Source organism: Lynx rufus, unplaced genomic scaffold (genome assembly GCF_022079265.1).
Source record: "Lynx rufus isolate CCGP_SWC_20201006 ecotype Redwood Valley unplaced genomic scaffold, mLynRuf1.p SCAF_16, whole genome shotgun sequence".
Lineage (NCBI taxonomy): Eukaryota > Metazoa > Chordata > Mammalia > Carnivora > Felidae > Lynx > Lynx rufus.
This window is the reverse complement of record NW_025814830.1, coordinates 39,706,104-39,726,065: the sequence shown is the minus strand read 5'-3', so window position 1 is coordinate 39,726,065 and position 19,962 is coordinate 39,706,104. Positions and strand designations below refer to the sequence as shown.

Genomic DNA, 19,962 nt, shown 5'->3' with positions numbered 1-19,962 from the left:
AAAAAAAAAAATATGAAAAATAAATAAATAAACAAATAAATAAATAAATAAATAAATAAAAGATCTCAAATGCTTGCAGTTGCTTCATTGGTTCTGAAATTAAACTTTCTTATCATATGTCTAAGAGTTGCTATGTCTAAGGTCCTGAATCCCCAGCATGGTCTGTTCTGTATGAGCCACTATCCAAAGCCTACCTGGGCATTATTTATGGAACTTTCCTACCTCTGGAATTATTCATCATAAATATGTTTGATGTTCAGGAGTACATGCATGCTTCCTACACGAGGACTCATGAGTTATCCAGAGTCCCAGTTAAAGGAGAAAGTTCAGGGGCACCTGGGTGGCTCAGTCAGTTAAGCGCCCTACTTCGGCTCAGGTCATGATCTCGCAGTCTGTGAGTTCAAGCCCCGCATCGGGATCTGTGCTGACAGCTCGGAGTCTGGAGCCTGCCCTGGATTCTGTGTCTCCCTCTCTCTCTGACCCTCCCCCGTTCATGCTCTGTCTCTGTCTCAAAAACAAATAAACGTTAAAAAAAAAAAAATTAAAGGAGAAAGTTCAGTACATTCTACCTCCCTTTTACCTCAGTGCCCCAAAGTGATTAAATACCTCATTTGTGGCCCATTCTCACCATTGGCTATGTATGGCTTTATTTCATTTTACTTAAATACAATAAACAGCAGTGAAATTAATATCCAACAGGTAGAAAAGAACACTGACAATATTGACCTCTGCTCTCACACCAGCCTCTTGCTTTCCCCATCCTTAATCTTGTGTTTATCATTCCCTTGCTACTCAAAAGTAGGCACTTCTGCTTATCATTTATATACTGAACTGCAGTATCTGAGGTCACGTCTGGAGTTCCTGTTTACAGTCAAGTTAGTAATTGCCCTACATTTAGGATCAGCAAGTTATTGCACAGAGCCTGCAAGTGTCAGTGTCAGTTTTCACCACAGCAGTAGGTCAGGCTATATTTAACATGGAGCCTCTTCTCTGCTGAAAAGCTGCAGCTGCAGCTCTCTTAGTTTGTGAACAAAGGAGGATGAGTGGGAATTCAGGGACTCTAATGGAAAGCTGTAACAGGATTCAGCTCAATCAGAAATTAAATGGGCCTGTATTTAAAGGATAATTGTAAAGTTTAGTCTTGGGTTCCAAAACCAACATATGCAAAAACCCAAGGGGTAGGGAGTGGGGAGAGAAAGGATGTGATTTAGCATTACTTATGACTCACTAAATCAACAGTAAGATGGAGCTAAGAAAATCCCCTGACCTCAGGCCATATTGATACAATAAAGACTTCTGAACAAGGAAGGTGATAGTCCCAATACACTCTGAGCTGGCTACAGTATGCTCCCCTCTGGATACTTCATAACAAAAAGGAATTAAAACACCAGGGTTAAGCAGAGGGTGGTGATGGTGCGGGAAAGGTGAAGTTGCTGGTGTGTTTTTAAGATGGGGAAAGAGATCAGATTTCACAAATGTGAAGGGCTATTACAAGAAGGACTAGGTTTGTTTTGCATGATTCCAGAGGCATCAGAGCCCACATAAAATAAGGGTAGCCAGAACTCAAAAGGCCCAGAGATGTTCCAAAGAAGGTAAAAAAGAAGAGACGAACAGGAATACAGTATCACTAAAGATACCAGAGTATGAACCCTGGTGTCAAAGAGGAGGAGAGAGAACCGTAGTGTCAGAGAGTCTTTTAAAGTTCTTTTATAGTGAGAATTTAAAACTACCCTGGTCCCTCTCACAAACAGAAACTCTATGGAGAAAATGGCTGTTTCTTTCACATATTTGGCTTCCTCTACAGCAGCAGTCTCAATTCACAGACGGATAACAAACATGAAAAACACCTAAAATACTGAAGCAGGAACCAGGAGACTTGGGTTTTAGTCATGTCTTTTTTTTTTTTTTTTTAAAGAGAGTGAGAGCGTGAGAGTGGGGACAAGGGACAGAGGGGGAGAGAGAGAGTCGTAAGCAGGGTCCACATTCAGCACAAAGCCCAATGAGGCGCTCGAACCCACAACCCTGGGATCATGACCCGAGCTGAAATTGAGTCAGATGCTCAACCCAGAGTCACCCAGGTGACCCGGGCTTTAGTCTTTATATGCTATTAACTGTGTGTTACCCTGAACGAAAACCTTAGGCTCTGTAAAACTCAGATTCTTCATCTATAAAATGAGAGAGCTGTATGAGAGGTATTTCTAGTTCCGTAAGTCTTCAAATTCTGAGCTTAGGGGCACTAATATCTTCTCTATTAAATGTCACTAAATTTATAATAAAAACTTAAGGTGTGAATGTCCACATTTCTAAAAGTCACAAGTAATGACTGAATGATTCTTGACTCCATCTTATTAAAAACTGCAAAATAGGGGTGCCTGGGTGGCTCACTCAGTTAAGCATCCAATTCTTGATTTCAGCTCAGGTCATGATCTCCCGGTTGGTGGGATCAAGCTCTGTGTCAGGCTCTGTACTGACAGCATGGAGCCTGCTTAGGATTCTCTCTCTCCCTCTTTCTCTCTCAAAATAAACATTAAAAAAATCGTAAAATAAAAAGGATATTTTATCTTTAATCTTTTAAAATCTCTAATGGGATTTTTTTTTAATGAGGGTTAAATAAATATAAAACAGAAATATGCTTAACACAAGTTATTAGGATTAGGGGCACCTGGGTAGCTCAGTGGGTTAACTACCCAACTCTTGTTGATTTCGGCTCAGGTCATGATCTCACAGTTGCTGAGTTCGAGCCCCGCATCAGGCTCTGTGCTGACAGTGCAGAACCTGTTTGAGATTCTCTTTCTCTCTCTCAAAAATAAGCAAACACTTTTTAAAAAGTTCTTAGGATTAGTGTATTTAACTAGTATATTTAAGTATATTTAAACTAGTATATTTAAGTTTATTTAACTAGTATAATACTAGTTATTTAACTAGTATATTTAACTAGTATAATACAAATTATGAAAAATTATTTGTGTCCTCTAGTTGTAGAGTAGAAATTAATATTTAACACAATATAGAAAAGTTAATATAAAATCTGAGCTTAGGCTAACTGCTAAGTTCACTTTAAGTGCTTCTAATCCTTTTTGGGATGTTTCATGGCTTCCTTTTAAAGGTAGCCAGAAAGGGGACATTAAAATGCTAGGAGTGCCAGGCCTATGAGATATGTTGTTGTTTTTCAATGACTTTATACTAAAACTTTGCAGAACTGTAGGGTTTTTTTTAAAACATTTTAAAAAAATATTTTAATTTATTTTTGAGAGAGAGAGAGACAGACAGAGTATGAGTGGGGGAGGAGCAGAGAGAGAGGGAAACACAGAATCCGAAGAAGGTTCCAGGCTCTGAGCTGTCAACACAGAGCCCGACGCGGGGCTTGAATTCATGAACCGTGAGATCATGACCTGAGCCAAAGATGGACACTCGACTGGCTGAGCCACCCAGGTACCCTTGTAGGATTTTTTAAGTACCTAGAATTTTACCTTCAAAGGCAAATCAAAATAACATTATCAATGAGTTAGTTGGCAAATCTCTTACATCTAACAATTCAAGGTGCCGAGGACTGCATTTTCGTCCCTGCCCCCTTTAATTATTGCTAGCACCACTGAGGTTCTGTCAAGTCTCATGATAGGTGGCAAAGAATTCAATAGCCAGTCTTCATCCTCTGTAGGGCTACAATTTGGGAACTTTACTTGATTGTGTGGCTTATACAATGAATGGAGCAAAAATGAAGGTTTTTTTTATACGTGCCCTCATAGGCCTCATCAGCAACACATTTTCACATATTCAAAAGGTGAAATAAAATTTTAACAAAACCTTTCTAGAAGGTTCCAATTTGTTGCCCCCAAAATATCACTCCATCTGTGATAGAGCAAGTTCCACCACCTTTGTCCTTTTTTGGTTCATTCGGAAAGAAAATGAGCTAGAATACACTTTGAGATGTGTTCAATGAATCTCGTGTCTTCAGTTCCATCACAAATGGGTGGTAGGTTATCATTCAAGGTCTCAACCCTCGTTTCAGGGATTAAAATTCTAAACATACACCCTACAAGCATGATGAATAGTCTAAAACTGCTGCAAGAATGAATAGGTAACATTTTTAAAAGCCTATGTTCAATTGAAAATCTTTTACTTATTTCAAATCTGTTTTGCATCAAAGTAGAAGCCTCCTCTCTACCTGGTGCTCTAAAGTATGACACTTATGCCAGCTGTGCAGAAAAAGCACAGCAAGACACTTATACGAGAGCCATCAAGTACTCCCAATACAAACGTTGACAGATCAGGTACAGTTGTGAATATGTGTTCATGTAGTGAAGTTCTGCACACATGTTCCTCTAGGAATTAAAAAAAAGCTTGAGGGACCTTCTTTAGTAGAGTTCTAACCACCATGGCCTGCTGTTGCTGGAAGGCAGCTATACTGCTGCAAGAAAAAGACCAGAATGAAAAGATCTGATTCCAGTCTTAGCTCCTACTTAACAGTCGTGTGACCTTTAGAAAGCTCAATTCTTTAAATCATCACTATCTAGGTCAGAGACAGGATTAATAAGGATCAAATGAAATAATGAATAGGAAAATACTATTCAAATTGTAGGTGATACTTGAGTTTACACATATACAGTTGACTCTTGAATAACATGGGTTTGAATCATAAAAGTCCACTTACATGTGGATTTTTCACAGCACAGAACTGTAAATGTATTTTCTCTTCCTTATGATTATTTTTTCTTTTTTAAATTTTTAAAATGTTTACTGATTTTTGAGAGAAAGAGAGACAGAGTGTGAGCCATGGAGAGGCAGAGCGAGAGAGGGACACAGAATCCATAGCAGGGTCCAGGCTCTGAGCTGTCAGCACAGAGCCTAATATGGGGGTCGAACTCACGAACTGTGAGATCATGACCAGAGCCAAAGTCGGATGCCCAACGGACTGAGCCACCCAGGTGCCCCTCCCTCTTCCTTATGATTTTCTTAGTAACGCTTTCTTTTCTCTAGCTTACTTTACCATAAGAATATAATATAAAATGTATATAACATACCAATATGTGTTAACTGTTTATGTTATCAGTAAGGCTTTCAATCAACTTTCAATCAATAGTACACTATTACTGGTTAAGTTTTTGGGGAATTGACAGTTATATGTGGATATTTTGACTGAGTGAGGGTAGGTGCCCCTAACCCCCAAGTTGTTCAAGCGTCAACTGTATCTTATATTTACACACAAATTACCTGGCACATCCCCTTGTGGCTTTCAAAGCCATCTTTTACTATGCCATTTACCCACTGATAATCATGCTTTCCTAGACACAGCTGTTTCTGCTTATGTTGTCTGATTTGCCCTCTGATACTCATTTACTGAAAACATATACTCAATCCTCTAAGACTTGGCTCAAATATCATCTCCTCAGGGAACCTTTGCTGAATCCTTCTTCTTCCTTTTTTTTTGAATAAGCTCTAGGCCTGATGTGGGGCTCAAACTCACAACCGCAAGATCAAGAGTCACATGCTCTACTGACTGAACCAGCCAATCGCCCCATTGCTGAATCTTTCTTAAGGAATCTGTCACATCTCTCAGATGATCTCCTAATATGCTTTTTTTAGATCTTGGTTATAAGTGTCCCAGACCCACTGTGCTATAAAGTCAGCTATGTACTGATCTGGTGGAAGCCCTGGGAGTGGGGATGCCACATTTTATTTACCTTCCTTTCCCCTTATGTTTGGAATCTAGGATGTGACACCAGCTTTGCAACTAAGCAGTAAACTCAGTTCCTCCACATGTGTAAAAGAGATGACTAACAAAGAATTACTTTTCTATACAAAAAAGTACAGATTCAGAGAGAGAATTAAATTTCTATATCGATGTTTTTAGAATTGTTAGAATTTTCATGATGAACAACAGTTACAGGTAGCTTTCACTAAATTCCTATTTAGGCAAAACTTCACTACCACATAAATGATAGAGCCAAGAATAAACTCTAAGTCATTACCTGAAAATCCTATCTTGGGGAATTTTCAATTATTGAAATAATTAATATTCTAGAGTTTGTTCTCTAATTTAAAAAGAGGTCTGTATACCAACTTGCTACATTTATATAAATAGCTTCTTCTTATCCTGGTGCCAACAGCTGTACCAGCTACAGCCAACCAATCTGGTCTTGCACCATCACCACTATCTGACTCAGCAAGTTGGCAGAGCCACAGAGCAACAAGTTCTTTACTTGTGTGAGTCTCAAGGACAGGAACTCTATCTAAATATATTCCTAGTATTCCCAGCATCTAAATCGGTGCCTTCCAAATAGATGGCATGTAGCAATATTTACTGAATTCCATTTTCCAGACACTGTGACCAACTGTATGTTCTAAAAGAAGAGATGCCCAATAAATCTCATGTCCTTAGTTCCATCACAAATAGGTAAGAGACTATGATTCAAAGTCTTACCTTTTGCAGTAGGTATTAGTGGTAAACTAGATTTCAAAGTATAAATTTTCATGTCTATTCTCAAAGTCTTTAATTAACATATTTCTAGTGACAACAACTATTAAAGAAAAAAAAAAAATCCCAACCATAGGCCATATGCCAATAAGCAATCCATGGTAACTTTTTTAAGACTATCAGAGAAGAAAGTTCCTGGATCTTCACTGCTTGAAGGAGAGAAAGATGAACTTACCATCATCTAAAGTGATGTCATGTAGACCAATTGTTGAAAAGTTAGGTTCCTGCTCTTCAGGTTCAGGCTTAATGTTCACAGTTGCCTCATCAGGTGGAAATGAAGCTGGATCACACAAATTGCGACATATTAAGGATGAAGGTGCAGAAAGACCTCCCTGGCCTGTACTTTGTGCTTGAGTTGAGTGCTGTCCAGAATGCATTCTGGTGGCTAGAGATGGTGATGAGGCAGTTCCTGAGCTAGGAGATTGGTAAGGCATAGGCTGTAGCTGAGGAGATGGTGGCCCAGAAAGTGGTGAACTAGCCAGGGGATGAGAGGCTACTGGGGAAGCTGCTGTACCAGACCCTGAATGTGAAGGACCATATGTAATGGGCTGTAACTGAGGGGAAGGCTGGCCTGCAACCTGGTCAGCCCCTGGAGAAGAAAGAGATCTCTGTCCTGTGGTTGAACAATGGTATCCCATTGACTGCAGATGAGGCAGGGTCTGTACCGAATGAGGTGTGTGGGCTAAGAGATGTCCTGTTGGGCCTGAATTTGAAGAATGAAAAGGTATGGATGACGATGGTTGACAGCCAAGATTTATTAAAGTAGGAAGAGCTGCATCCTGTGGAAACAAAACCGGATCAAATTCTTGACTAGAGGCAGCATTAACTGGAAGACAAGTTGGTCCGTTGTACACAACATTAGTTTGCATAGGCTGATAGGAAGACCCCACAGGAGGTGTTGGTGTGACTTGAAAAGGCTGGTGCATGACTGAAGAAGGTAACATATGCTGTTCTTTACCAGCGCTTTCATCCCTACACTGCAACTGTGGCAGATGAGATGAAGTTACCATGGATGCATATGTTTGCTGGATGGGACAAACCAAGCTTCTCTGTGTTGACAGTACACTGTTATGTGGGTGTCCTGTGTCTGAAGAAGGCCTCTGGGTCTGGGCAGGATGAGGCACAGACAATGACGGAACTGAAGACAAGTCAACCTCTTCTTTGTGTTCTTGCTTCATCAAAACTAAAAAGAAAATGATTAAAGCAAACGTTATTACATAATACATACAATGATAATCAAAGGACTTCATTCTAGGCTACATAACTATAGCATGTATCCAAGTCAGGGGTTAAAAATTCAAATGCCTTCAAAAAAAATTCAAATGCCTTCAGAAAAGGCAAATAACATAAAATATGTGAAGTCAGCAAGCAAAAGACAACAGGGAGTGGTTCTTGTTCTAAAAGTACTCACATTAAAAAAAAACAGTACCACATAGAACTCTATGAAGAGATGTGGAAAGACCTCTAATACGTTCCTAAGTAACAAAAAAAGTGAGGTGCAGAACAATGTGTACATATCACAATTCTTTTAAAATACAGTGTATGTGTGTGTGTGTGTGTGTGTGTGTATATGTGTATATGTGTGTGTGTGTATGTATATATATATATATATATATATATATGCATACGTACATGTACACATGTTTTTGCTTATACAGGTATGGATACGCAAACCTGGTAACTGCTGTGTTTACTGCTGGGAACAAAACTAGGTGACTAGGGAATAAGAGCAAGAGGCAGATTTAGTTTTTACTATGTAAATTTTTGTGCTAGACTAGCAATACACAATCTCAATGTTTTTAACCAAGTATATACATTACCTATTTAAAAATAAATGATTTTTGGGGCGCCTGGGTGGCGCAGTCGGTTAAGCGTCCGACTTCAGCCAGGTCACGATCTCGCGGTCCGTGAGTTCGAGCCCCGCATCGGGCTCTGGGCTGATGGCTCAGAGCCTGGAGCCTGTTTCCGGTTCTGTGTCTCCCTCTCTCTCTGCCCCACCCCCGTTCATGCTCTGTCTCTCTCTGTCCCAAAAATAAATAAACGTTGAAAAAAAAAATTAAAAAAAAAATAAATGATTTTTATGGGGCGCCTGGGTGACTCAATTGGTTGAGTGACTGACTCTTGATTTCGGCTCAGGTCATCTCATGGTTTGTGAGATTGAGCCCTGCATCAGGCTCTGTGTTTGGGATTCTCTCTGCTCCTCCCATGCTCACCCTTCTCTCTCTCTCAAAATAAATAAATAGGGGCACCTGAGTGGCTTAGTCAGTTAAGCGTCTGACTTCAGCTCAGGTCATGATCTCTCAGTTTTTGGGTTTGAGCACCTTGTCGAGCTCTGTGCTGACAGCTCGGAGCCTAGAGCCTACTTCAGATTCTGTGACTCCTTCTCTCTCTGCCCTTCCCCCACTCACACTCTGTCTCCGTCTCTCTCAAAAAAAAACATTAAAAAATTTTAAATATTAAAAAAAATAAATGAGTTTTTAAGATACCCCAAACTCTACAGCCTAATAAAAAAGCTTGAATTTGCAATCTCTGATCTGAAACCTACCAGTCCACTGTTTTTGCATAATGCATAATATACCAGAGATCATGAATCTAATATTCATAGAGATTCTAGTTTACAACGGTTTTCACATGTACCTCATCTGAGGAACCTCATCTGAGGCACCTCATATGTACCTCATTTTATCCTCAACCATCATCAGGCACATTTACAAGAGGAATAATGAGTGATCAAAAAAGTACTGGGATGCACAAAAAAAACTGTCAGAGCTAGTAAACAAATTCAACAAAGTTGCAGGACACAAAATCAGCATGTAGAAATCGATTGTATTTTTATAGACTAGCAATACACAATCTGAAACGGAAATTAAGAAAACAACCTCATTTGCAATAGCATCAAAAAATAAAATACTAAAGAATAAATTTGACCAAGGTAGGCAAAACTTATACACTGATAACTACAAAACAGTGCTAAAGAAATGAAGGAAGACCTAAATACATGGAAAGATACCCTGGGGTCATGGACTGAAAGACTTAATTAACCACGAAGAATGCAACACTCTCCAAAACAATTTTCAGATGCAATGAAATCCCAACTATGTTTTTTGCAGAAACAGACTTATCCAAAAATTCATACCAAATCCCAAGGGACTTCAAATAGTCAAAAACAATCTTGAAAAAGAACAAAGACAGAGTACTCACACTTCCTAATTTCAAAACTTACTACAAAGCTACAGTAATAAAAACCAAGTGGTACTGGCCTAAGGACAGATGTATAGACCAATGGAATAGAGAGCCCAAAAGGAAACCCTAACATAAACAGTTAATTGCTCTTCATACAAGGGTGCCAAAACTATTCATTGGGGGAAAGAACAGTCTCTTCAACAAATGGTACAGGAACAATGGGACATCACATTCAAAGTAATGAAGATGGAACCTTATCCGAAAATCATACACAAAATTAACTCAAGCGGATCAAAGACCTAAACGTAAGAGCAAAAACTAAATTCTAAGAAAAAAACAAAGGGCAAAAAAAGCTTCATGACATTGGATTTGGCAATGGTTTCTTAAGTATCACGTACCCTGAACATACACACAACAAAAACAGATAAATTGGACTTCATCAAAATTAAAAACTTCTGACCATGAAAAGACACTATCAAGACAGAGAAAAGATGGCCCACAGAATGGAAAATCTACTTGCAAATAATATTTCTGTAAAGGGTTTAATATCCAAAATTCATAAGAACCCCTACAAATGCCAACAACAGACTGAACCAAAGACTTGAGTGTGACCCCAGGACTGATCTAGATGGAAGTGTGTGTGGGTGGGGGAAGGTACCAGCTCTCTTCTCTAGGATTGCTAATTATGAAGATGAAACAAACCTAGAGATGCCATGTAAGTAAAGCCTGCCCTAGAGCAAAGCCAACAGAAAAAAGCAATGTTAAGATGAAGAGAAAGCCTAAGCCCTGGGACCACATTGCTTGAGCTGAAGCATGCCTAAAGCCAGCATTCCAATTAACTGTCCAGTTACATGAGCCAATACAATTTTTTTTTGTTAAGCTAGCTTGAATGGAGTTTTTGTCATTTGTACCCAAAAGTCCTAATTCACTTCAAAACAACTTTAAGAGGCAAGGATTATTATTACCCCTGAAGACACTAAATCTCAAAGTGGTGTCACAAGGACCTGAATCCAGGTTTTTCTGCTTTCAAAGTCCATGCTTTTAATCACTGCACTATACTATATTAACAAGAAAGATTACAGTTCATCATTCCATCACACAAGCAGAGGCTATGAATACCAACCACTATCCTTTATCACATCAAAAAATGTATTTAAGATGATTTAAGATCTACCTGGTGAAAGGACTGCTTAACATAGAAATCAATGTATTTTGCTTATTTTATTTAATATGTTTATCAAAACAGAAAAGAACCATCAGTTAATTTTTTGTATGTCAAAGCAATGGACTTTATTGTTTCTCTTGGGCAATACTTCTTCCAGTCCACTTTTCTAAAAGTTACTGACTTTATCCTCCTACTGAAGTACTATAATTCATTTAAAAATAATTTTCCTAGGGGCACCTGGGTGGCTCAGTCGGTTAAGTGTCCAACTTCGGCTCAGGTCATGATATCACGATCCGTGAGTTTGAGCCCTGCGTTGGGCTCTGTGCTGACAGCTCAGAGCCTGGACCCTGCTTCAGATTCTGTGTCTCCCTCTCTCTCTGACCCTCCCCTGTTCATGCTCTGTCTCTGTCTCAAAAATAAATAAACATTAAAAAAAATTTTTTTTAATAATTTTCCTAAATTGACATCTCATTGTTCCAAGTTTGTATGAGTTAAACTAACATAATTAAAATTTTCATGATCTTCACTAAAATGTAAGTACTTCATTTTATGTCAAAAGAAAGTAACAGTGAGAAGCCAAGCATGGTCAAACCTCATCTGGCCATTTAACAAACCCATCAAGTACAAGTCTCCTCACAAAAGCATGTTCTCAATCTGAGGAAATGAAAGTAAGTAAGATTTAAAATAGCCTTGAGGTGACTGGGTGGCTCACTCAATTAAGCGAACCAGGTCGCTCGGCTCAGGTCATGATCTCATGGTTTGTGGGATCGAGCACTGTGTTGTGCTCTGCGCTGATGGCATGGAGCCTGCTTGGGATTCTCTCCCTCCTTCCCTCCCTCCCTCCCTCCCTCTCCCTCCCCCTCTCTCTCTCACACAAAATAAACAATCTGCCAACTGGTGAGCCCACTCCTAACAATGAGACAACACTTAAAAGAGAAAAAGTGTATCATGAGTCTTCTTATTGCTTCTGCACCAAAGTTAACATTCTAAACTAGGCTTCCATCCAGTTTCTGATTCTTGCTCAGGTATTTCAAGTGTGGTTCACCATATCTAACAACTCCAACCTCTCTAATGTTTTGGCGTACTCACTTTTTTTCTGACTTTAGCACAACTAGAACTTTTCCCCTGGACTATTGGATTCTTTTTTCCTCTTCTACTTCAGCTCCTACTCCGGTCCCAGGAAAGTCACAGTAAATTCCATATGCAGAGTTACATTTCTATATAAAAGAGGGAGAATATGCAAAAAAGCCTACTCTCATCTTAATTAATCCTGAATGGAGCAGGTAAGGCCCTTGGTTACCTAAGTGGTTGGTTGTCATGCACTAAAAAGGAGACAGAGGGACTAAAAACTGTAACATAGTATCTTTTTTTTTGCATGACCCAATCTTTATTTTTATGTTCCTGACCCACATCTGTGTACTCAGATTGAGAGTTCTGCTTTCCTAAATTGAGTATACTTTCACTCTGCCAAATCAACTGTCACTTTTTGTCTATGAAGGATTAAGACTCCAACCAAATCTAAGAAGTCCTCATTGACAGTCTATAGTAATTTATTCTTATTTGGAGGGAAGTACAGTTAAAGAGACCATACATAACTAGAATGAGTTGAATTTTAGAAACAGATTAACTCTACCTTTTGTGTTAAATATCCTCATTCTCGGGAAAAAAATCTCCTGGTCTAGTGCTTTTGAAACCATAAGAAGCCTCACTGTCTTCTTCAAGTAGTGGATGTGGAAGAGTAGCATTCAAAGAGCTGGAGCTCTCTGGATTTCCCCCTTCTAGTACAACCAGAGTATCAAAGCTAGATTTTATCCTTTTTATATATTGCCTTTTTGCCTAAGATTTTGTTTGGGGAGTAAAACAATTTAAATTTGAAAAACCCTGCTTTAGACTTATGCCCTCATTGTATAGAGATTAACCAAGAGGGTACAGTCTATGGCAGAGCTGAATGTGACCTAACTGTAAGGCAGGCGTTCTCTCCCAAATAAAGAATCACAATCCAAAAGTCTCTCCAATCAACTATTTAGAACATAGAATACACTCTCCTACAGGTAAAATATTACACATGAAAGTTTATCTCTAATGTTGTCCCCTAAAGCCCCACTAGTCTAAAACCAGAGATCACATGGTACGTCCAGTCACAAGTAACTACTGCTAGGCCTCAGAGGGAGGTATATTCCCTCAAAAGCTTCAGGGATACTGGGGTGGAAAAGAGGGCTCCCACATCAGAAGATCTGAAGCTAGTGGCTGAGCAGAAATTCAGGTAACGCCACTAAGGAAGGGTTCTGTAATTAGGGTAATTTGTGAATCATACACATAATACTGGGAACAGTCTTCAAATTACTAAGTAAACTTGACTATTGGACAAATAGTGCTAAATGTAATTTCTTTTTTTTTTAATGTTGCAATTTCTTTGTTTTTTATTTTTTTCTAAGAGAGAGAGAGAATCCCAAGTAAGCTCTGCACTACTCATCCTGCACTACTCTGCACTACTAATCCCAATGCAGGACTTGATCCCACAACCATGAGATCATGACCTGAGCCGAAATCAAGAGTTAGATGCTAACCAACTGAGCCACCCAGGTGCCCCACTAAATGTAATTTCTAATTTAAAAAAAGTTATAACAGGGGCACCTGGGTGGCTCAGTTAAGCATCTGACTTCAGCTCAGGCCATGATCTCATAGTTCATGACTTTGAGCCCCACATTAGGCTCTCTGCTGTCCATACAGAGCCCACGTTGGATCTTCTGTCCACCCTCCTCTTTCTGCCCCTCCCCCACTTGCCTCTGTGTGTGTGTGTGTGTGTGTGTGTGTGTCTGTGTCTGTGTACACGCATGCACTCTCTCTGAAAATAAACATTTTTTAAAAATTTTAATAAAAAATAAGTTATTACACCTGAAAGTGACAAAGTATTGTACATCAACTATACTTCAATGATAAACGTCAAAACAAAACAAAACAAAACAAAAAACTCCGAACAGTTAGCCATTTGCAACTGATTATTCTTTCATTGGATATTTATAGTGGTCAGACTGCTACTGCTAGAGGGTTGTCAAAAAAGTAACAAATGGACAAATCCTTGAATAATAAAGAAGCAACTTCTGAATATCTAAAATTTTTGTAAGTAAAATTTAAAAGAATTGTCAGAAACAAAAAAAGGCTAAAATCTTTAATATAAATAGTTCATACAAATTAATACAACAAACAACTCTAATATAAGTATCACAAACTAGAATACGAGAAGCTATTAAAATTCTATAAAACTCTATCTGTTCATGAAGCAAAATAAAAATGTTTAGGTTACAAAATTAGTATACTGTATACATTTTGGTCCCATTTTTATTAAAAAAACCTTTTTTTAATGTTTATTTTGAGAGAGAGACAGAGACAGAGACAGAGCATGAGTGGGGGGGGGTGGGCAGAGAGAGAGAGGGAGACAGAGAATTCGAAGCAGGCTCCAGGCTCTGAGCTATCAGCACAAAGCCCAACATGGGGCTCGAACCCATGAACCATGAGACCATGACCTGAGCCAAAGTCAGACGCTTAACCGACTGAGCCACCCAGGCACCCCCAATTTTTATTTTAAATTGTGTCTATAAATGGATCAAAAGGATCTAGGACAGAATAACAATTTCAGAGTGGAAGACAATTTTCGGTGTTTGAAATTATATTTTCAACTTGTCTGTTTTAAAAAATAAATTCACAGGAATATATTTGCTTTTGTAAAGATTTTATTCCAAATTTCACTTAAGAAAAAAAATGAAAAAAGCCAAATGCTACAGAGAAAAGATAGTAATCAACCAGAACAAGGGCTGTCCAAACACTTCTTGAATCTATTCTTCCGTTAGTGTGTGCCACCTGATTTGTATTTTGTCAATCATAAGCCCAGTGATGACAGTTGTAGTCCAATCCAAAATTCTTTCTGCACTCTGGGGCCCCAATGATTTCCATTCTCATATAGAATGCCCTCCAGGACTCTGCCTTTATGTTGTCCTCCCAACTCATGAGCTGATAATGTAAGAGCATTATATTCTCTTTGTTCAATTACTACCACTATGATGGTAGCAATCAAAACCTCTATTCACTTATCCTGAGCTTTTTTTTTTTTTTTTTAACTTTTTTTATTTTTGAGAGACAGAGCAGGAGGATGGCAGGGGCAGAGAGAGAGGGAGACACAGAATCCGAAGCAGGCTCCAGGCTCTGAGCTGTCAGCACAGAGCCCAACGCAGGGCTCAAACCCACGAACCGTGAGATCATGACCCAAGCCAAAGTCTGACACTTAACTGTGAGCCACCCAGGCACACCTCTGCCTTTTTTGTTTCAACAGTCCCAGAAGCTCCTCTTCTTTCTTATTCAGGTTAGATTCTATAGTCTCTCATCTCCACAGCATTTGATAACATTCTTGGACTGTATGTCTTTAATAAATATCACCCTGGAGGAACCCTACTATTAATATTTTACCACCTGCCCTAAAGAATCTGAGTGCTGCTTAAGAAAGTTACACAGCCAGGCTAATTAATATTCATAAATTTATTAATATCAACATTAAAGGTACCCTGTGATCATGCCCAGAGTCCAATTATATTTCTGTGGTAACTTACTCCCCCCTTTCTTTACAACAACTATTTCAAACTTGTCCATATTCTTTAAACTGCCAAAACACCCACAGTTCCCTCTACTCAACAAAAGACTGCATGTCATTCTTTAAAGAAAAAAAAGTCAATGCTATTATATGGAAACTCCCTAAACTCTCCACTATTAAATTTACAAACCTAATATATATCCATCTTTTTCATCTTTACCTTCCCTCCTTTCCTTCTCCCAACTAAGGCCCATTCCAACTTTTATATTTGAAATTATATTCCTTCCCACCTTTCTCAGAAACCTGATATGCTTTATTTAATGTTGTCTCTTCTGTATATTCAAAACACTCTAGTTATCTGAAGCATATTTTTAACCTTCTTGGGTCTCTGCCATACAAATCTCACTCTCCATAGTAATCTGAGGAAAGACTAAACTGGTCATTGACAACTTATAAGAAAACAGTAGAAATATGAGAGAAATGATTTTAATTTTTAATTTTTTAATGTTTCTTTATTTTTGAGAGAGAGAGAGACAGACAGGGAGACAGAGTGATCAGAGGAGGGGCAGAGAGAGAGGGAGACACAGAATTTGAAGCAGGCTCCAGGCTCCATGCTGTCAGCAAAGAGCCCAAAACGGGGTTCAAACTCACAAACTGTGAGATCATGACCTGAGCCGAAGTCAGATACTCAACCGACTGAGCCACCCAGGCACCCCTATTTTATTTGTTTTTTGAAATTTGTTTGTTTGTTTATTTATTTAAAGAGAGAGGCAGAGCAGGAAGGAGAGAGAATCCCAAGCAGACTCCTCACTGTCAGTACAGAGCCCAATGTGGGGCTTGAACTCATAAACTATGAGATCGTGGCCTGAGCAAAGTCAAGCAGGCACTCAACTGAGCCACCCAGGCGCCCCTATTTTTAACTTTTTTTTTAATTGAAAATATTTGACATATAACATTGTGTAAAATTTAAGGTATATAAAATGTTAATTTGATACATTCATATATTGTAGAGAAAATGATTTTATTGTAAAGTAGGCTCCACACCCAATGTGGGGCTCAAACTCACAACCCTGAGATCAAGAATTGCATGCCCTACCAACTGAGCCAGCCAGGTGCCCCGAAAAAAATTTTTTAATACATATTTGATCATGTCACCTCTCCGTTAAAGCTCATTTCTTACAACTCTTTTATTTTAAAAAAATTTTTTTCTTAAACCTTTATTTATTTTTGAGAGAAAGACAGAGTGTGAGCAGGGGAGGAGCAGAGAGAGAGGGAGACACAGAATCCGAAGCAGGCTCCAGGCCCTGAACTGTCAGCACAGAGCCTGATGCGGGGCTCGAACCCACGAATCATGAGATTATGACCTGAGCTGAAGTCGGACGCTCAACAGACTGAGCCACCCAGGCGCCCCATTTTAGAACTCTTAATACTCCATTATCCAACCAACCACACGACCTTCGTATATGTTGCTACCTTTAATTGGAATGTTTTCCCCCTACAGCCAGATTGCCTGGATTCAAATCTCACCTCTGCCACTTACTAGCTGAGTGACCTTGGTTCACGTATTTGCAAAATGGAGAGGGCAATATTACTTATCTGAGATGTACTCTAGCTTAACAGTTAGGAGCCCAGACTCTGGAACCAGATTGCCTGTGCTTGACATGTGGTTCTAAGACTGTGAGACTCTGGGCATATTACTTAGCCACTCAGTTTCTTCTTCTGTAAAATAAGATAATAACCTACTATAAAAGGTCTATTATGTGGATTAAAAGAATAAATACACAAAGGGCTTAGACAGTATTATTTTTACATACATTATATATACCATATATAGAGTATGTATACACACACACACACACACACACACACACACACACACACATATACATATATACACATATATCCTGGTTTTCTCAAGCAGTTAACCCAAGCAAGGGTCCCTCTGTTATTTTTACCTATAGTATTGTATCCCTTTTAATCAGAGTCCTTATTTCAGTTTCTAATTATACATTTGTTGGTAATTAATTTATTGATTCACTAGATTATAAGTTCCATGAAAGAAGGAACTGAGAGAGGTTTTGTCCGCTTAGGAGGCACCCTCAAATACTTACTCAATTAATACTGAAATGACTAACCAAAATCTTTCAAAAGGGTTGTATTCTATTTGAAAATGAATAGAAATATTTTATTACTAATAATGTATTAACATGATCAAGTAATATTAATTTTCAGATCTGGGAATATAAATGGCCTTTAGAGGCTTAAAGTGGAATACAGCCAGGCTTTAAAGAATAGGAATGACAAATAAGTGATCATTAATAACTAGTACCTTCTCAAATTTAAGTGTTTCTGTTTTTCATTTACTATAAACCATTTAAAAGTTTTTGCAACAGGGGTGTGTGGGTGGCCAGTCAGTTGAGCATGTGACTTCAACTCAGGTCATGATCTCATGTTTCATGAGTTCAAGCCCTGCATTGACACAGCACCTAGGACAGAGAAGGCCTCTAGAAATATCTGTTCTCTAACTATGTAAACATCAGCATGAATTACTGCATATAATATTTATGTGTTACCACCAAGAGCTGGAAAGTTACAGCATTTGAATTGCTGCAGAAAGAGGTATGGCAGCCTCCTTTGTTAGGGCACATCTATAAAACCAGAAACTCTGGAATCGACTTTATATAACCCACAGACCACAGTATACTACAGTTGCTACTTGCCAAATGAAAATCTAATGAGAGATTTTTCATCTGACTGGAAATGCTTGAGATGAACACACTGCCTTCTTGCAGTGTGCTAAGGGCACAAAGGAGTTTCACACATATTCACAAACACCTGCCCTTACTGTAGTGCTGGGGATTTCTGGTAGCTCCAGATAAACAGACTTAAAATCAAAATTCAACCTTCTAATCTCCTTATAATAAATAACTACAAAATAACAGCTAATATCACATCTAATATTTAAAGTCTACACAAACTTTACAGACGAGGCATATGTTAGGATTTTTATTGATTACAAGTACTCTATTGTAAACATTCTAATACAGGTTTCATTGAATAAGTTTTTATTCATTATGAAAGCAAGCTCTGTGGTAAACCATCACAACTCCCCATACCTGGTGTATAAGTAAAACGTTGAGACTGGCTTTTTTTCCTCTTGCCATTGCAAAGATAAAAGTGCACCTGCACTGCAGCTGTAACTGCTGGGTTATGATATGGAGGAACTTCAAGGACAATGTGAGCCTAAGGAGCATGGAAAGTAGTAAGATTGTGTTACATTCAGAACTAAAAATGAAATGCACCTGCTAAACTCAGCACAACTCATGAGGCTTAACTACCCAGTGTCTCCCATCATAGATCATTATGCACATCAATTGGTCATGTAAGTCATCTGGAGATTTACTCTATGAAACTCTAGTCTCAACAGAGATAAACTCTTGAAAGTAAACCATTAAAGGAGAAATTGCCTTTTAGTCATCCAATTGGGTTTCTAGTTGGAGCAGAAATAAAAACAGTCTTATTATGTACCATGTAGTGAGATATTCTGCACTACTGAATATTACACGTTACTATGTATCTTAACTGGAAGTCTGTCCTGGTTTTCAATCAGGTTTAATGTTTCCTCAGTTGTGTTATAATTTAGATTTCTTACCTTAAATTTGATATTCAGAATGTTCTAAACTAGCAATATAAAAAATTCATTTCCATATAAAAAATAATTTTACATAAGCAGAGTGAAACTGCAATCCTTAATCTAATTTCTCCAGGTCTCTGGAGAGCACTGTGGAAAGTGTTATTCTCTAACCCACAAAAAATTCTGTCTCCATTCCAATCAGGATGAAGGGACCACAGTGTTTAGTGTTGAATCCCGGAAGGCTTAATGCTGAAAAGTTGCAAAAATTGCGCTAAATACACAAACTCCTTAGGGCTTGTTCTCTCCCTATTTTTTCCCATTCTATGTGGGCTTTACTGAATTTGATTTTTTCACTGAATTCAGAGAAATAAACTAATGATAACAGTAGTAAGAACCTTTTAATTTCTCCTTTCCTATACACAAAAAAGGCAAAGACACCAATTGTTTATCTTTCCTAAACTTTAATTTTAGAATAAGGAGAGTACCTATTTCATGTCCAAACTTCTAAAAATTCTAATTTACTTTTCTATTACTCATTAGATAAAAGACTCCTCATCTATAATATAAAGTAGCATTATCCAGTGTTCTAAGCTTCTTAAATGTTTCTGAAGAAATAAATTTCTTACCCCTTGACATTTTTCCCGGATTATTTTCCCTTCTACCTCCCACTGAGGTCGTCCATCTATTAAAAGAAACAATTTACAGTTAAAAGTAATTCAAGTCACAAAGTATATAAACAAAATCTAATGTATTTAGTATCACAAGCTTATTGGCAAAGGGAATCTTTTCCTCAATGACTTCCATTATGAAAATAAAACGTGTACCCATGAGAAAAAATGGGGAGAAAGACTTTGGGCTGCCTTAGTTAGCAGGCCTCACAGTTTATTTATGTTTGAAAATCCTCTGAGAGCACCTTCACCAAG

At 38.4% G+C, this 19,962-nt stretch overlaps 1 protein-coding gene across 4 annotated transcripts in view; it reads right to left on the bottom strand.

Moving 5' to 3' along the window:
- The window catches only part of NFATC3 (nuclear factor of activated T cells 3), a 137,693-nt gene that overhangs the window by 25,178 nt on the left and 92,553 nt on the right, over positions 1–19,962 (bottom strand). For 3 of the 4 annotated variants that reach the window (XM_047078632.1, XM_047078628.1, XM_047078629.1), the window contains exons 7-9: positions 19,666–19,721; positions 18,522–18,648; positions 6,651–7,658 (exon numbers count right to left, since the gene is read on the bottom strand). In XM_047078632.1, the coding sequence (XP_046934588.1) occupies positions 6,651–7,658; positions 18,522–18,648; positions 19,666–19,721 (1,191 nt within the window). The remainder of the gene's footprint in view (positions 1–6,650; positions 7,659–18,521; positions 18,649–19,665; positions 19,722–19,962) is intronic. The other variant, XM_047078630.1, reaches the window with a different exon arrangement.